We start from the raw sequence: 17,854 nt of genomic DNA, 5'->3' as shown, positions 1-17,854 counted from the left end.
CAGGCTCTTTCTATCCCAAGATGCCGTTGGGTAGTACTGCACATGCGTAGTTGATTGTTGATCAAGATGGCGGACGCTTTGAATGTCAAGAAAATGAAGGTAAGACTTGGTTAAACTACTAAATTTATGCATCAATTCTTCTCATATAATACTTCCAACATTTAATCTATGTTACTCTGTTATAGGTTCGATCTTTTAATCCTTTTTTTCGATGTTATTCCAAAGAGGAATACTCTAATGACACGTGTCTAGATTATCAAATGCAGCATCCATTCTTGTATGTTCTTACATGTTTTAGGTTGCAGAGCTCAGAAAAGAGCTCGCTGTCCATGGTTTAGATATAAAGGGAAACAAAAACGACCTCAAAGAACGACTCAAAGAATTCCTTCGACAACAAGGTACTTTGTAGTTGTGATGTACTAAAGCGTAGTTGTTGAGAGCAGTTTTTGTAATAAATGTGCAGTACTGTCTTACAGCTCATGCACGGCTTACATGGTTTTTCATGACTATGAGGAGATCATGCAATCAGAGTTACATTCACTGTATTACGAGAAATACTACAGAGGCTGTTCCACAGTATACTATATTCAGGGTTTGAAATAACAGCTAGCATATATAGTAGCCCTAAGTAATTCGGAGGGGGTTTGGGGAGGACGGAATTGAGGAGAGGGAGGGAGAAGGGAGAGCCTGCAAGAATCTCCCACATATCTGACTATTCTATACAATCAGAATGGAGTCATAGAATTTGATTGGTTGAGCCACTAGTATAATTGTCGGCTGTCATTTAACCTTATGTCTTACATGTCGTACATATCTCAAACCACAACAAAAATAAGCAGTTACTGCTTTATTATCGGAAGTGGATGTATTAGCCATATTTTACCAATGTGGATTTTGAAAAAAAGTATAATTTAAACTTTCTACTTTTCATATTAGCCAAGGAAAATTCAATAATTAACTAACAGTCAGTTGTCGGGTAATGTCTGGCCAGAAGTGGAACTAAGATAACGAAACATAATGATTTTGATGATTAAAAAAACTTTTTGATTTAGACACCTATTTTCTAAAGTTTATCCAAGCTAATAATAATTATGAAGGTGTTTACTAAAAACATTATTTCCACTATAGATAGCCTGACAAATACCATGGTGTAATTATTGAATATACTTCCCATTAATTACATAGGCATGAATGTTGAATTTTAACCTGAAAAGGTGACTACATGTAGCCAGATGCCCTCTTAATCCACACTCACATTACAATACACTCAAAACTAAATTGATTTTCAAAGGACATGAAGTAGACCACAGTGAAGATGCTGGCGATGAAGAAGTTGAGGATGACTTGGAACCAGCAACTGGCGATGATGAAGAGGAAGAAATAAGCGATGATGTCTTGGCTGAAGAATCCTTAGAACAGAAACCAGAGTCAAATAAAGTAACTCCACTCAACGTAAGTTTACATTCACATTTTATGGGAATTGTATATACGTGACCAGTCCACGTGACCAGTCCATGGGACCAGTCCATGGGACCAGTCCATGGGGCCAGTCCACGGGACCAGTCCATGTGACCAGTCCATGGGACCAGTCCATGTGACCAGTCCATGTGATCAGTCCACGGGACCAGTCCATGTGACCAGTCCATGTGACCAGTCCATGCAACCAGTCCATGCGACCAGTCCATGCGACCAGTCCATGTGACCAGTCCACGGGAACAGTCCATGGGACCAGTCCATGGGACCAGTCCACGGGACCAGTCCATGGGACCAGTCCATGGGACCAGTCCATGGGACCAGTCCATGGGACCAGTCCATGGGACCAGTCCACGGGACCAGTCCATGTGACCAGTCAATGTGACCAGTCAAAAAGAATTTTTTGTCTGGAATAGGTATTGCTTTACACAGTTTAAATTTTGTTTTCTAAAAGACTTTCAATAATTTGCTTTGCATATGATTCAGGCGGCAGGTCACATTCTATAAAGCTTTCAGCATTGAGATATATTAGCTACAGTATACACTTGCAATATTACTTAATTATGTATTTTAATGCTTTGACAATATTAATTTTTAATTGCTTCAAATATTACAGGGTGCTGAAAATAAGGATCCTCTTCCAGAAGTTGTTCAAACAAAGAAGACAGTACAAACTCCCATGTAAGTTGAACAAACTTTTAAAAATACCATTACATTTCTCTAGATTAATATGTTAAGATCTAGATTATATTTTAACATGTTTTTTTTGACTATAAAGAAAACAAGCAGTGACTGCCAAGACTGTAATAACAAAGCCTTTAACAGAAGAAGAGGTAAATGGTGTCATTTCTATTTTAAACTATATGTCAGTAGTATGGTAGGCAAAACTTATGCATCTTACTTGACTATCACATTGTTTTCATATGACCTTAAAAAATGTATTCTAGAATATGAAAAAAGTTTATGTATTTTGATTTTTCTTTGTTTTTGTTTTTTGTTTTTTGTGTTTTTGTTGACATTTTTTCAAGCTAATGACATACTGTAGAACAGTATGTTCCAGTGTAGTGCATTGATAATTAGCAATTAGTGTATATCATATATCTTTTTGTTGTTGTTGTTGTTGTTGTGAATTTTAGAGAAAACTTCAAAGAATGAAAAGGTTTGGTAGTCCAGCAAGTGAGGAAAACAAGAAACTATCACGTGCCCAAAGGTATAAGATCAATCAAACATTGCTACCTACTGTCATTAGTATTTCATATCATTTCCCACATCTTTTTCTCATATAAAAAGAAACATTTTCGAGCTTTGATTGTTTTTTTTAGGTTTGGTTCCAACACATCCAGCATTTCTTCTCCAGAGGTAAGAATAACTGGAAATTTTCTTTTCTCATTTATCATCTTGAAAATATGTCCCCTGGACAACCCCATGATACACTGCAATAACAACTTGGCCCAGATTTTTCCTCCACCTCTGAACGGCTAATAGTGAGTGGCTTTCAAACTTGCACCCCTTTTTCATCATTGAATATGAATTTAGAAGTTGAGGGAGGAAGCCTGTAGAACTTGGAGAAACTCCCATGAAGTATGTTTGTTTTTAATGGTATAATTTAATCATTTGATCTTACCAGTCTGGTGACCTAGCCAAGCTTAAAAAACGTGCTGAAAGGTTTGGTGCAGTATCACCTGTTGTTTCCAAGGTATTTATTATTATTATTTTATTATATTAAGCAAAGTTTGTTGATGACTAGATACTTGTCTAATGATAATGAAAAAAACCCAGATATATTCATTTCTAAAATACATGTACGTAGCCTTGACTGCAATAGTAATTTTATTGCTTTAGTCAGACTCAGTTTACAAAGTTCAAAACAAGTTTTTGCAGCCCTTTGCTGCAGCTTGCTGTCAGCTAACGCTTTCGATCTCTGGATATGGCAGACATAGATTGCTTCATGAAAAGTGCACACATGCAGTTTTTATTCACAAGTTGCAAAGTGTCATAAAAGGAACCACCGACTCTTATAGCAATTCTATGGCAATACACCTAAGTACAAGATGGCACATGGCCGAGTGTATTACATGTAAACGAGGCATCCAGGAACAAATGCAAAGAAATAATATGGTGTCAATGCAAAGTATACACTTGTTCACTTTTTCTGTCTTTCTTTTTTTCTTACATTCAGGAACGCGACAATTTTGTAGCATCAATTTATAAGAAAAAACTGTAATTTTCGCCCTGGATGCCTCATTTTCAACTGGTCATGCGCCAATTTGGATTTAGGTGTATACTAGTCAATAATTATATTCTTGAAGATAATTGTATTTTTCTTTGTTTGTGGTCCTAGATTGAAGACCAGGACAGATTATTGAAAAGAAAAGAACGTTTTGGAGCATCATTGATCACAGCTGATGATTCTATAGAGGTAAGAGGAGTGCAAACAGGCAGTAGCTTGAAGACAGTAAAGCAATGATGTATTTTATTGCCAGAAACATGCTTGAAGCATGGATGTTATACAGTAACACTTCATCATAGTGTCTAACCAGTGCAACTTGGAATCAGATCCTGAAGTTTTATTTTGTGTTGAGTTTCTGGTTCTCTTCTCATACTTTAAGAAATAATTTAAAAAATACACAATTTGCTAGGGTAATTAGATTTATGCTAAGTAATTTTCATCTAGGTCCTTGCTACTGTAGATTGAATTAGAAATAGCGCAGCGCACTGATTCTAAAAATAGCTTAAAGATTCGGACAAACATTGCATTCTGTTTAACCGCTACGAGGATTATACGAACCGATTGTATTATTTTTACTTAAAGTTACAATAATAACCCATATAAACTAAGATAAACTGCGATCGGCTGTGAAAATTATCTGCTGAAAGTAAACTTGTAAGTTTGTTTGTCCGAATTTCGCCTTTGTCTTCGTTTTTATGACGTCACGGTTGCGCTGCGCTATTAGGAGTTTACAGCCTACAACAGCGCTGTTCAGTATACAAGTTATTCATAAATGTATAAGAGATGTGTATGGAAGAAATGTTGGTTGATCAATATATGCTAAACTGTCATTTTTGTCTTCAGGCCAAGAAGAAAAAGCGTGCAGAGCGATTCAGCACTTAGCAGATGACGGACTAAAAGAATACCAGCTTTTTGATGACAACTCTAAATATGTTTCTCATAAATCTAGAAAATGGCTTTGGGAAAAGTTGGACTTTCCAATACACCCCTTGGAAACAGGATGAATTAATCCAAATTAGATCTTTTATGTGTACATATATCTCGATTTCAATGTTAAAAAGTCTGCGAGATCAAAGATAGCTGGAACTCGGGTAATAATGTTTTCGTTAAAGAGGCGATTCACTGGGGGTCATTAGCTGTTTTTATCTTCCAGTAAGAATTCTCAAACTTTTGCTACTCGCTGTTACAATTATATTTTAACCAATCACGACGGAAGATTGAAACCTTGGAGGAGAAACCTCAGAAGAAAGCTATCCCTTACTCTAAGTCATATTAGTGTTTTGATACGGGATATCTTTTTCCAGAGAATGATAGAACGAGTAATAGCCCACTTTCGATAGTCTGACACGTGACTTACGATGTGTCAGAAACGGGGCTCCAGTCTCTCTCTTTTGCTTGAATGGACATCCATACCGTTCTTACCGTATATCAATGTTGTTACTTGAAATAAAACTTTATAAAACAAATTGAATATGTCTCGTTTAATCTACCATCATGATTCAGTGGCGTAGCAAGAGTTACAGGGCTGGGGGTATAGGGGGTTTAGGCGCGAATGTTCCCGCCAAATCCTTCCTTACTTTATAGGTGAGCTAACAGTCTTCAATCTTGTAGCTGCAAGAGTTATTATCGATGAACGGCGTTTACCACTCAAAAAAAGACACGTGGCGAAAAGTTTGTTAGACACATTTATTTCTACACTAGTTGTTACACAAAAGCCATTACAACGCTAATGGATTATTGTTAGACAGGTATTGTAACACATCGAAATCTAAGGATGGACCATTAGATGATTGAGGGGGGGGGGGGGGGTTGCAGGAACTATGTTGCAGTTTATTTGTTTTCTAACAACTGCATGCAATCCTTTTTTTGTGTGTGTGTTTGCTCGATATTTCTTTTGGGAAAGGAGAGGTTGATGCGCGATATTTGTCTTGTGCGTGCTTGATCTCTTTTACTATCATTTCTAATGGTCCATTCCTAAGGCTCGTCTCTTCGCACTTCTTCTTCGCTTTATTACAGAACGGAGCACGGAATAACTAGATCGCATATAAACTTTAGTTGTAGAGCCTGCGCTTTTGGCTCGGAGTAATATAATTTTTATTGGAGCATAAACATAGAATCAAGATTTCTGATTTCTCAGATTCAGATTCTTCAGACCACTAGTTTTTGTCATTCTCTAGAGAATCACATTCTGTTTGAGTTGTATATACTTATTTCAATAAAGTTAGTCACCAAAAACCTAGAAAGCTGTGATCGCTGAGAATCATGGGAAATGTTTTATATCCAACAAGTAAAGCTTTTGACACAAACTGCAGCAGTTGAGGATGCTCAGAGGAGATTAACTTGTAACTGGTAGAAGATCTCAAGTCCATCAACAGTTTTCAAGCGGTTGAAACATGTAAAATGTATCTACCCATAATCCTTGTCGGTCTCAGCTTTGTAGCTTTTCAGGTGACTAACTTTATTGAAATAAGTGTATAAAGTTGTAAACAAAGAAATGACACTCTTGGAAAGAACACGAGTGGTCTGGAATGGGAAAGCATTTCACCTAAACAAATAGAGTTTAATCAAGAGAGCAGATGAAATACAGGAGTATGTCCTCTTGGTTTTTTTAAATATTAAACCTTTAGTATTAATCCCATAAATACGTTTTAAGGATCTATTGTGCAAAAAACTATCCTTATAAACTTCACCGGCAGTGTACATAAACGATCAGGCATGAACTTCTACCTACATATGTTTGTTTTCAAAGTACACTTTGTCATTGAGCAGTTCTATTTGCAACATGCGATTGATGGTACAGTTTACAATATATATCCATGAAAGCTTTTTTTACTTCAAACGAAGCGCAAGATTTGCTAATGAATCTTTTAAGAGTCGTCTGAAAATCACGTGATCAGGGTACGGACTGAAAGTTGTGACGCATACTGATCTGGATCCAAGTCAGTTCATCGAACGCGCAAAAAATAAATAAAAATAAACCAAACCTTATCCCATTTTTGGACCCGGAAGTCGTTAATTTTCATACGACTGACGTGACTCTTAAGAGCCCTAGGAAATAATAAACAAAGCCACGTCACGTAAGTCAAGGTCACGTTTCGAACTTCCAATAGTCTCTTTCGCAGTTCCCTGCGCCACCTTGATAGGTAGCCGTGCCTTTGCATCGAAGCGAGACGAGACACGCGTGAATAATTGTCCAAGGTGTTAAAATGGTCTCTATCAATACAAGCTCACCGTTCGTCTCCTTCGATACCAAGGCACGGCTACCTTTCAAGATGGCGCAGGGCCCGGGGAGGGGGGGTACTCCGCCAGAATTTGGGTAGGGGTGTTCCGCTGGGATTCTGAAAGGGGTACCCTGTTTATGACAAAAAAACTCAAATTTGTAGACTCTGTTAATGACAATAGATATAATTTATTGCGCTGAGTTCCTGTTTCAATTATCATGTCATCTCGCGTATCGTTTTTTTACGACCATAATAACCAGTTTCGGTCAATACGAAAGTAGAAACCCTGAATATGACAGGAAACTCAGGAAGAACTTGGAACTTGAGTGAAATTGCATACCCTGTTTATGACAAGAAGCTCGAAAAACCATACCCTGTTCAGCGGATCATCCCTGTACAGTCCATATGTGGGAGTCCCCCCCACAGGGGCGCAGGGAACTGTGAAAGGGACTGTTGATGTTGTCACGAGAATTCTGATCAGTGTTTACAGGTATATATGTTCAATCTTTAGTCATATGTAGACATTAAGGTACCAAGAGTATTTATCTGCGTCCATCTTAGATATCGGCTTTGTACATTACTTCAAGAATGAAATATGATCATTCCAAAACCCGCATAGCATAGCTGCGTCTTTATTCGTCTTAACTTACGCGAAACAAGTATCCCCAATTGTTTGCATACCCTCCTATCAAGCAGGGCTCATGTTTGTGCTTCGTTTGCTGGCCACGGAGTTGCGTTTGCCTCGCATTTCCAGTAAAATTGCTTTGTACATCTTCAGAACCCGCCTGTTCAGTACATATGAGATGAAAATCAAGAACCCTAGAGGAGAAAAGGACAATAAGATTTCATATATAACTTCAATCAAAAGAATAAAACCCTTTTATTACTGAACCCCACAATGCCTTATTTCCCGCATTTGACGCTAAATTGTTCCTTTTGAATTTTTTATGACATTGAAAAGAATACATTTGACGTGAAAAGACAAAATTTTAAGTCAAACGCCGAATATTAGGCATTGTGGGATTTATATTGCACCTAGCATTTGGACCTGCTAGCTCTGCAAACATATCCTAGAAGGGAATAGGGCCGTAGAGGGACCATCAATGAAGAGCTATCAATCCCTCCATTCCTTCGTGTATTTATGAACCGATCACTGGTGCGCGACTTCAAAAAGCTAACCTTGGAGGCTGTTGAGAACAACATACGGGTACCATAGAAATGCGGTGGATTGAGATGAGGCGAGGTATCCCAGGATCCACGACACACCAATCACTGACGTCATTTTGATGCAGACTACAGGCAGGCCAGGCTGATGGCTTTGATTGGCAACTGTCGATGTTTGCTGAAACAACATTGGATAATAATAAGTTGGATTCAATAAATAATTAAAATGAACTGAATATATAATAAATCAAGGACTTCAAGGTCTCTTGAGCTAATTCAACCTTTGGGACAAATTTATAATCTTTTTTTACCACGTAACTCAGTTAATGATATGACGAGAAGATTTTGAAACATGCTTTTTTACTGTATATTTCGGCTATAAAACTACAGCCATCACCTGTTAGTGGAAATTCTGATAACAGACTGAATGCTCACTCGATTACACAATAACTCAGCTAAACTGTGTAATTCGACGAAATGAAAGCTGCTAGACGCTCAAAGACTGACCACATTAATAAATTAAACTCATTTAACCATTACATAACTTATATTCAAAATCAAGGCTGTTTAGTGTCTCAGTTATAAGATAATTAAAAAACTGTGGGAAATATGTTTTTTCTAGCCTGGTGCGTATAATGGCTGAAAATAAACTGCATACATGTGTCGGACACATAAGGGTGAAGGAAGGCAAAGAAATGTGAAGTACACTAACCTTTCGAACGTTTTTTATATGAATCACAGTGTGACACAATGCGACGCAGTTGTAAAGCAAAATAACGCCAACAGGGACGACCACTGTGTAGAGCTTTGCATACGGATTATTGATGTAGCAGTACTCATCACCTCGCGAACCTGAGAACCAGGAAAAAAAGAACAGATCACATGACTGGACATGCGCAGTACCAAGATACGTCTAGTTATTTGAACCGGGCTTTTCCTTACCGTAGCCAATGTAAACATTGTACACTTGGCTGATGTCTAGACCAGACGAGACAACGACAATCATCAAAGGTCCCAGCCACCCGTACAGTGCGTATTTCAGGTAAAGACCTGCACAGCAACCAGGCGAGCGACGCTTAAAGTCAACGTTGCCTGCAAAAGAAATAGGATTGTTAATCAGCCTACGAAGCAAAGAATCGCGTACAAGTGTACAAGGAGACAGGTGAGAGTAATGTAGACCTTTTGGTGTTTGCTAAGGGTGCGTCGATCCTGTACATTCAGTACTATCCTAGTATAGTGTCGTTGGTAGCAAGTATATACCACAAAGACACTTATTGACAACTCTTAACATCACAGGCCTTGTCTTTATTTAGCAGATATATCCCCAAAGTCGTGTCATAACATCAGCTTAGCCTCCCTCCCATCCTATAAGGTTCAGTCTTCAATTTACCACTACCCACAAATCAGGGCAGATATTGATTTGGTTACCTCGGTAGAGATGCCTTATTTAGACGATGTCAATGTCTAAGTAGCTCGAAAACCACCATGCACTACTTTTAAAATGCTATTTTCAAACACTCGGTAACCTTACTGCCGGAATAATTACGCATTAATAATAATGATGATAATAATAATAATGATGATGATAATGATGATAATAATAATAATAATAATAATAATAAATTATGACGCTAATATCCCCATGGTTCAACGGCGCTTTACAAAAAGATCTGATAAAACATATAAAAATATAACTATAAAGGTATTTAGTGTGGTTATAAGTGGCGTACGTTAAAATCTTTAAACAATAATAATTACAAACAGCTTTATAAATACATACATATTTGATAGACTTTTTTGCATAAAATTATGAATCAATGATTGAAATAACGTTCAACATTAATTGGCTATTATACATAATAATAATCATTATTATTATTATAATCATTCTGAATCTGAAAACTTGATTACTGCGATTTTCGATGTATTCTCTCCAACTCAGACATTTCAACACCTTGTTGTGAAATTGGATTTTACTGCCTACAGCCAAGAACATAAAAGGTACCAACTGATTATTTTCGATCGACGGCAGCGTAAAAAGCAAATTTCAGCGTTGTAGCTCGTAACTATAACTAGTTCGCAGAATATGGAAAATCACAGTAACTGCCAGCTACACTAACCTTTCCTCGTGAATGTGCTGCGGATATCACAGTAACTGCTAGCTACACTAACCTTTCCTTGTGAATGTGCTGTGGATATCACAGTAACTGCCAGGTACACTAACCTTTCCTCGTGAATGTGCTGTGGATATCAAAGGCCATGACGTTCATCCAGAAAAACATCGACAGGAAAAAGAAGTGGAGAGATATAGCAATTGCACGGCAAACCAATGGACGTTCGGTACGGTTAATGAAGAAGAAAAGCAAGAGATACGCAAACATCGATACGGCAATGTTTAGTACTATTTTACCAGGCAGATTTCGCAGATCAGGCAGAACCAAGTATGAGATGATAAGCAACAGTAAGGAGATCAAAGACAAAGCGCAGCCAGAGATGGATAGACCAGTGATTGGATCCAATAATTTGCTGCTTTTGCCAAACCTGGATTCCAGCACTGTGTAGTTTTTGGTTAAATTAACACACACCGAAACAGTTCCATTGATTATGGAATAACTTTGATCTGTATGCATAGTTCCTCTGAACAATAGAGAACCATTTTGAAAGATCCTGTATTCAGACTTCTCCAGTTTAATGAGATCACAATTGCTTTTGCTTTCAAATATCCTTCGGCACTTGCCAGTGAATGCGTCAAACACGTGGTCCTCTTTACATTCCAACTCTTTTTCCATCACTTCTTCGGGAGTGTCTTGATCTTTAAGCTGTCTGCTGATGACGTAGTTGGTTGTTGACCGGAAGTCAAAGAGTATTGTGAGAGGCGGAAGTGGACGATCGGAAGAGGGACATGTGATATGAGCATCTTGCATGTCAAATATCCCATGAAAGAGCAGGCAGTGAGGGTTCTTAAACCAGAGATAGTTACCATCTGGAGTAATTGCACAGACTGGAAAGGCATATGAATCACAGAGCTCTCGTAGTTTTTGCGTATGGGATGAGTCATCTATAGAAGCGTATTGCTTGTGTTTGTGTCTGGGCACACAGATACGATGTCGGCTCACCGAAACAGAACTCGGCGGAGAGGAACTGATTGTACAATGGCTGGAAACAATGAATTTGAGCAATTCGGATTGAGAAGTTTCTTTAGGAACAGTACGGTTGCAAGCAGCTTCCACTCTCCACATAGCCAAGGTTTTTCTTTGGCTACAGGATGCACAGAAGACATTCCCGTATGATTTGTTTGATAGTAAATCAAATACAGGCACGGAAGTCAAGATATCTAATTTGTTGAATTGGTTGGCTTGTTTACAGAGTTTGGATGACTGTCTTTGATGTGCCGACATTGGACATGAGTTAACTAAAACGAATCCAAGATGCATTGTGCCTTTGAGTTTAACTTGAAACTTGCAAGTTGGTGGTGGGCTTGGGTCAATGTTGTCAGTCGTCACTGTGTTTGGACACCTGTAACAAAAATAGATCAACGGTAAAGAAAAGAAACAAACGAGACGAAACGACAGCAACAACAACCACAACGACAACGATTAAAAAAAAACACAACAACAACCACGATAAAAAAACAACAAATACAACAACAAATACAACAATTAATACCACAACAAATACCACAACAAATACAACAACAAATACAACAACAAATACAACAACAAATACACAACAAATAACACAACAAATACAACAACAAATACGACAACAAATACGACAACAAATACGACAACAAATACAACAACAAATAACACAATAAATACGACAACAAATACAACAAATACAACAACAAATACGACAACAAATATGACAACAAATAACACAACAAATACCACAAAAATACGACAACAAATACGACAACAAATACAACAACAAATACGACAACAAATACGACAACAAATACGACAACAAATAACACAACAAATACGACAACAAATAACACAACAAATACGACAACAAATAACACAACAAATACGACAACAAATACGACAACAAATACGACAACAAATAACACAACAAATACAACAACAAATACGACAACAAATACGACAACAAATACAACAACAAATACGACAACAAATACGACAACAAATACGACAACAAAGACGACAACAATACAACAACAAATACGACAACAAATACGACACAAATACAACATACAACAACAAATACAACAACAAATAACACAACAAATACAACAACAAATACAACAACAAATACGACAACAAATACGACAACAAATACGACAACAAATACGACAACAAATACAACAACAAATACGACAACAAATACAACAACAAATACAACAACAAATACGACAACAAATACGACAACAAATAACACAACAAATACAACAACAAATACAACAACAAATACAACAACAAATACAACAACAAATACAACAACAAATACAACAACAAATACGACAACAAATACAATAACAAATACAACAACAAATACGACAACAAATACAACAACAACAAATACAACAACGAATACACAGACACAATACAGCAACAACAAATACACAACAAATACAACAACAAATACAACAACAAATACCACAACAAATACAACAACAAATACAACAACAAAACACAACAAATACAACAACAACAAATACAACAACGAATACAACAACAACAAATACAACAACAACAAATACAACAACAAATACAACAACAACAACAAATACAACAACAAATACGACAACAAAAACAACAACAAATACAACAACAAATACAACAACAAATACAACAACAAATACGACAACACAACAAATACAACAACAAATACAACAACAAATACGACAACAAATACACAACAAATACAACAACGAATACAACAACAACAAATACAACAAATACAACAAATACAACACAACAACAAATACACAACAAAAACAACACACAAATACAACAACAAATACAACAACAAATACACAACAAATACAACAAATCAAAACAAACACAACAAATACGACAACAAATACACAACAAATACAACAACAAATCGACACAACAAATACAACAACAAATACAACAACAAAACACAAAAATACACAAAATACACAACAAATACAACAACAAATACAACAACAAAAACAACAACAAATACAACACAAATACGACAACAATACACCACAACAAATACACAACAAATACAACAACAAATACACAACAATACAAACCAAAATACGACAACAAATACACAACAAATACACAACAAATACACAACACACAAATACAACAACAAGTACGACACACAAATGCAAACAACAAAACAAACAACAACAACACAACAACAAATACAACAACAAATACAAACAACAAGTACACAACAAATACGAAACAACACAAAAATACGACAACAAATACAACAACAAATACAACAACAAATACGACAACAAATACAACAACAAATACAACAACAAATACGACAACAAATGCAACAACAAATACGACAACAAATAAGGATAGAGGGAGGAAGGGGAGAGATACGCTCGAAGAAAGGAAATAAAGGTAAAGTCGAAAAAAACGAAGAAAAAAAGCTAGTCAAACGATAGTAAAAAATCCTAATCCCTCATCTCAAAAAGGACAAATAAAGCTATGTGCAATTACAATTAAACCTCGCCCAAAATTCCCCGTTCTCAAACCTGTCTTTGAAGTCATAGCAACAGTCCCTGAGTAATACACATTCCGTGTCACAAAAACACCTTGGAGATCTATATGTCTTCCACAAGTCGATGTCTTGATCTGGAAGGGTCCGTTGTTCCCTACCACATCTTCCCTCACATGAATACTCATCTCTTTCTTTCTTTTTTGCCCGTTTCAAGAATTGTTCTTCTAGATTTTCCTCGACTCTTGATCGATTTATCCATCTGTTTATGACTAGTCTTTGCCCTGCAGGTTTTTAAAATGACAACAAGAGAGCGAGATCAATATGTCATTTAACAAGGGATTTAGACAATTTCCATGATATTGTTTACATAGCGAAAGAAAAGTAATTAAGGATTTTAAAAGATGCGTCATTAACCTGGGGATTCATCTATTAAATACTTATCGGCTCTTCAATCTTTTAGATTTAATTTGCAATCGATGATCTCTTTTTTAACCACATTAATTCAGTGTCTGGACCTTCCTTGGAACAGTTTCTCACTGAGATATCTCCCTCTATAATCATTTATGTAATATTTTGACCAGATTTTTAAAAGCATAAATCACTAACCATTTTCTGTAGGTGTGGGCTGAGAAGGTTCTTGCAATAAAGATGGCGAAGGTTGTGGGGAAATTGACTGAGAGATTCGTGTTTGTGCCGACGATACTGGTGGTAATATCAATGAGGGTGCCGGGGGTGCCGGGGGTGCCGGGGGTGCCGGGGGTGCCGGGGGTGGTGGTGGTGGTGGTGGTGGTGGTGGTGGTGGTGGTGGTGGTGGTGGTGGTGGTGGTGGTGGCATTGGAGGCGACGGGGGTGAGTTAGTTGGTGCTTGTTTGAGTGCCGGAGATGTACGGTGTATCACTGTCGTTGGGCTACTCCATGAATTATGAGACGGTTGTAACTTAAGGGAGCTCGAGGTCAGATCTGCAAAAACAAAAAATGCATTTGTATTAGGATCTGAACACAGGGCGTTTAAGCAAAATTTTTCAGTTGCATGTGGGTCTGAAAATGAAAAATAAGTTGTATAGACAATTGTCAAACTTCAGTGTTTTTGGATGCATAGTTTATGTAACGAATAGGAAACTTGGTGATAACTGTCGCTTGGGTTCTACAGAATCGCTAAAACTACAGCGCAATCGGCATCCCTCGTGAGCAGAGTTTGTTAGGTCTCTCCGTTCGATTGAGGATTAGTGGAGGCCGGCATTTTCTTAGCGGGTTCTCAGGTTTTCCTCCCTCCGCAAAGAATCTGTGAGTTAGCCGTGCCCTGACTTTGATCAGCCCAGAGGTCTTTTTAGGGTTTGCCATCTGTGAGTTAGCCGTGCTCTGACTTTGGTCAGCCCAGAGGTCTTTTTAGGGTTTGCCATCTGTGAGTTAGCCGTGCTCTGACTTTGATCAGCCCAGAGGTTGTTTCAGGGTTCGATCTGTGAGTTAGCCGTGCTCTGACTTTGATCAGCCCAGAGGTTGTTTTTGGGTTTGATCTGTGAGTTAGCCGTGCCCTGACATGATCAGCCCAGAGGTCGTATTAGGGTTTGAGTATAGCGAATTGCGAGAAAAAACATCAAAATTATACAATTATTCGCTGGAGTACCTCGGGAATATGGCACGGAATCAAGTATTTGAATTTCAGTCTAGCTCTCGGCTGACTTTGGTCTTATCTTATCTTTTTATCTTAAATATTTTCAATGGATCTTAAAAAGAGCGATTACTTTTTTAAATAAATCATCAATTTTTTAAGTATGTCAACAGAGGAGGGTCGGTTCTATATCCATGATATCCAGATACGATGTTCTATATTTATTCTATTCTTTCATTCATATATTTTTTAATTCTTCATATCTTTCTTCGGATTCAAACAATGATATCTTACAAATTTAAACATAAAATCCTTAAACTCCTCTTTGCTTGTATCCAGCATAAGCAGTTAATCGATCTCGACCAATCTAAATTCGAAAAATGAATCAGTGCTTTCCTGGTTTAGAAGCGGTTCCCATGCGGTTCCCCCCACCCCATCCCACCCAGAGGGTGACCATTCTATCTACTGAAGATGAATTAGAAGGAAATCAGTGGGCGAGCAGCGTGTGTAGTACAGAGTAGAAATTCAATTTGTTCAAAGTAAAGGCATAAGGGTGAAAACTCCTTGAATATTCAGGGTGAAATGGTCAAAAATACTATTTTATTTTCCTGTTTATGTAAATCTGCGACTCTATCGCATAACTTATCTTTGCTTTGGCTTTTTTCACGGATGCTAACCTAATGACAATCAGATTATAGGATTCTTGCCACAAAAAGACATTAGCACTGGCGAAAATTGGTAATCTCAACATATGAATAAATATCAACATTTCTATCACTGAACCACGCAGAAGGCGGTGTAAGAAGATTTACCGACAAAGCCGTACCGAACGAACTGAAATGTTCTAAGAAAAGTGTTTCGGATGTAGACATTTTATTCGAGTAGTTATAACCGTCATGACAACGACAAAGCCCTACCGAACGAACAGAAATATTCTAAGAAAAGTGTTTCGGATGTAGACATTTTATTCGAGTAGTTATAACCGTCATGACAACGACAAAGCCCTACCGAACGAACTGATATGTCCTAAGAAAAGTGTTTCGGATGTAGGCATTTTATTCGAGTAGTTATGACCGTCATGACAACAACGATGTATTTGTTATATATGTAATTACACGGACTAATAACCTTGCTTCGCGTTCCCTTCCAGGCACTATACCAAGTTCAAAAAAATGGTTGTGGCAGAACCAAAGGAATTATTTGAATTGTGACAATTATAAAATGGAGGCCTTTTAAGAGTTTCGTCGACTAAATTGAATCAAATCTTCTCACTAAGCTCCGCGTTTTTGACGAGAATAAGAAGTGCAGAAACAAACACAAGTCATTCCAGCTGTTAGTCTTGAATCTTGTAATGACCTATCTCCTATTGGTTATCGCCTAAAACCTTTGGCTCGATCCGACAACCTCTTACTAAGTACCTGATTGCATGACATTTTGCAACACTTCAATTTCCAACAATTCGTGAAATAGAAATTACGCGAAAATGAGCGTCGTGAAAATATAATGACGCAAAAAAGAAGTGGCCTCCAATTATTGAAAAATATAAAAATAAAGAATTTGAAATAGAATTTTTGAATCGACCTTATGAGTTAAAATCCCCCATGTTTGCGAAACGTCTAATTATGGGTAGAAAAGAATATTAAGAACTGATTTCAGCCTTTTCCAAATTAGGTGCCGAATCGATTTACCACGTAGGGCTCATGCAGTCACTATATGCGGTATATTTTTTTGGTCATCCATGAAATCAGTTCAGATGGGTATGTCCAACAAGCACTCTAGTTTAGAGATTTGGGGTTTAGATTGAAGTGAACACTAAAAACAGGATACTCATCTTGATTACCTGCTATACCTTCCGGCGTTTTCATGACTAGAAGAACGACGAGTCCTCGAACAAGACTCATAACATTGAATTGAGCCATAGTTGTTGTTTTTTTTCTTTTTTTCAATCTGGAGAGAGAAGAGAAAGAAGTGAAAGAGCTTTAGTTGAGGAGTAATCAAACCCGCGCAGAACCAACACTGCATAATAAGGTACAGTCGTACGGCAATCAGTGATTTTGTTACATAAGTTGCCTATAAGATTTATACCTTTGTGCTTCCCATACACCTGTTCAATAATGTACTCTTGGATCAAAATAAAAACAGAAGTTTTAACGGGCAATATTGAATAAAATGACCTTTCAAAACTGTCAATGTGACTGAATGCTACCAATATTGATATGCACTTTTCATTATTATTTTCCTTACTTGCTTAATAACCATTTAAATGATAATCTCCCTCAAATGAACACAACATACCACATTATCATAGAATCAATCTAAAGATAGCTAATCTAAATACGTCATTCAGTCTTGAGGGGGGGAAAAGCGATGTTTAAGCCAATCCAATATATATATATATATATATACATACAGCGGTTTGCAAAAAATTCTGTAAAAGTCACGTATATCTATATATCTATATATAAAGTAAAACTGATT

General features: G+C 37.2%; 2 protein-coding genes across 2 annotated transcripts; one reads left to right on the top strand and one right to left on the bottom strand.

Moving 5' to 3' along the window:
- Positions 1-21: 21 nt before the first annotated feature.
- On the top strand, positions 22-5,169 carry LOC116306151 (SAP domain-containing ribonucleoprotein). Its single transcript, XM_031716197.1, has 10 exons — positions 22-99; positions 299-398; positions 1,292-1,452; positions 2,090-2,154; positions 2,252-2,306; positions 2,610-2,683; positions 2,796-2,832; positions 3,101-3,169; positions 3,815-3,892; positions 4,547-5,169. The coding sequence occupies exons 1-10, from the start codon at positions 67-69 to the stop codon at positions 4,583-4,585; spliced, it is 711 nt and encodes a 236-aa protein (XP_031572057.1). The 5' UTR covers positions 22-66; the 3' UTR covers positions 4,586-5,169.
- Positions 5,170-5,374: 205 nt separating this feature from the next.
- Positions 5,375-17,532, bottom strand: LOC116306152 (uncharacterized). The gene is made up of 9 exons (XM_089027578.1): positions 17,462-17,532; positions 17,217-17,323; positions 14,374-14,727; positions 13,802-14,048; positions 10,313-11,604; positions 9,031-9,180; positions 8,801-8,940; positions 8,104-8,266; positions 5,375-7,743 (listed from the first exon to the last, which is right to left on the bottom strand). The coding sequence occupies exons 2-9, from the start codon at positions 17,293-17,295 to the stop codon at positions 7,613-7,615; spliced, it is 2,556 nt and encodes an 851-aa protein (XP_088883704.1). The 5' UTR covers positions 17,296-17,323; positions 17,462-17,532; the 3' UTR covers positions 5,375-7,612.
- Between the last annotated feature and the right edge of the window lie 322 nt (positions 17,533-17,854).

The sequence above is a fragment of the Actinia tenebrosa genome, unplaced genomic scaffold (genome assembly GCF_029948245.1).
Source record: "Actinia tenebrosa isolate PJP-AT-01 unplaced genomic scaffold, QUT_ActTen_1.0 PGA_scaffold11__36_contigs__length_13525064, whole genome shotgun sequence".
Classification (NCBI taxonomy): domain Eukaryota; kingdom Metazoa; phylum Cnidaria; class Anthozoa; order Actiniaria; family Actiniidae; genus Actinia; species Actinia tenebrosa.
This window is presented reverse-complemented; position numbering and strand designations above follow the sequence as displayed.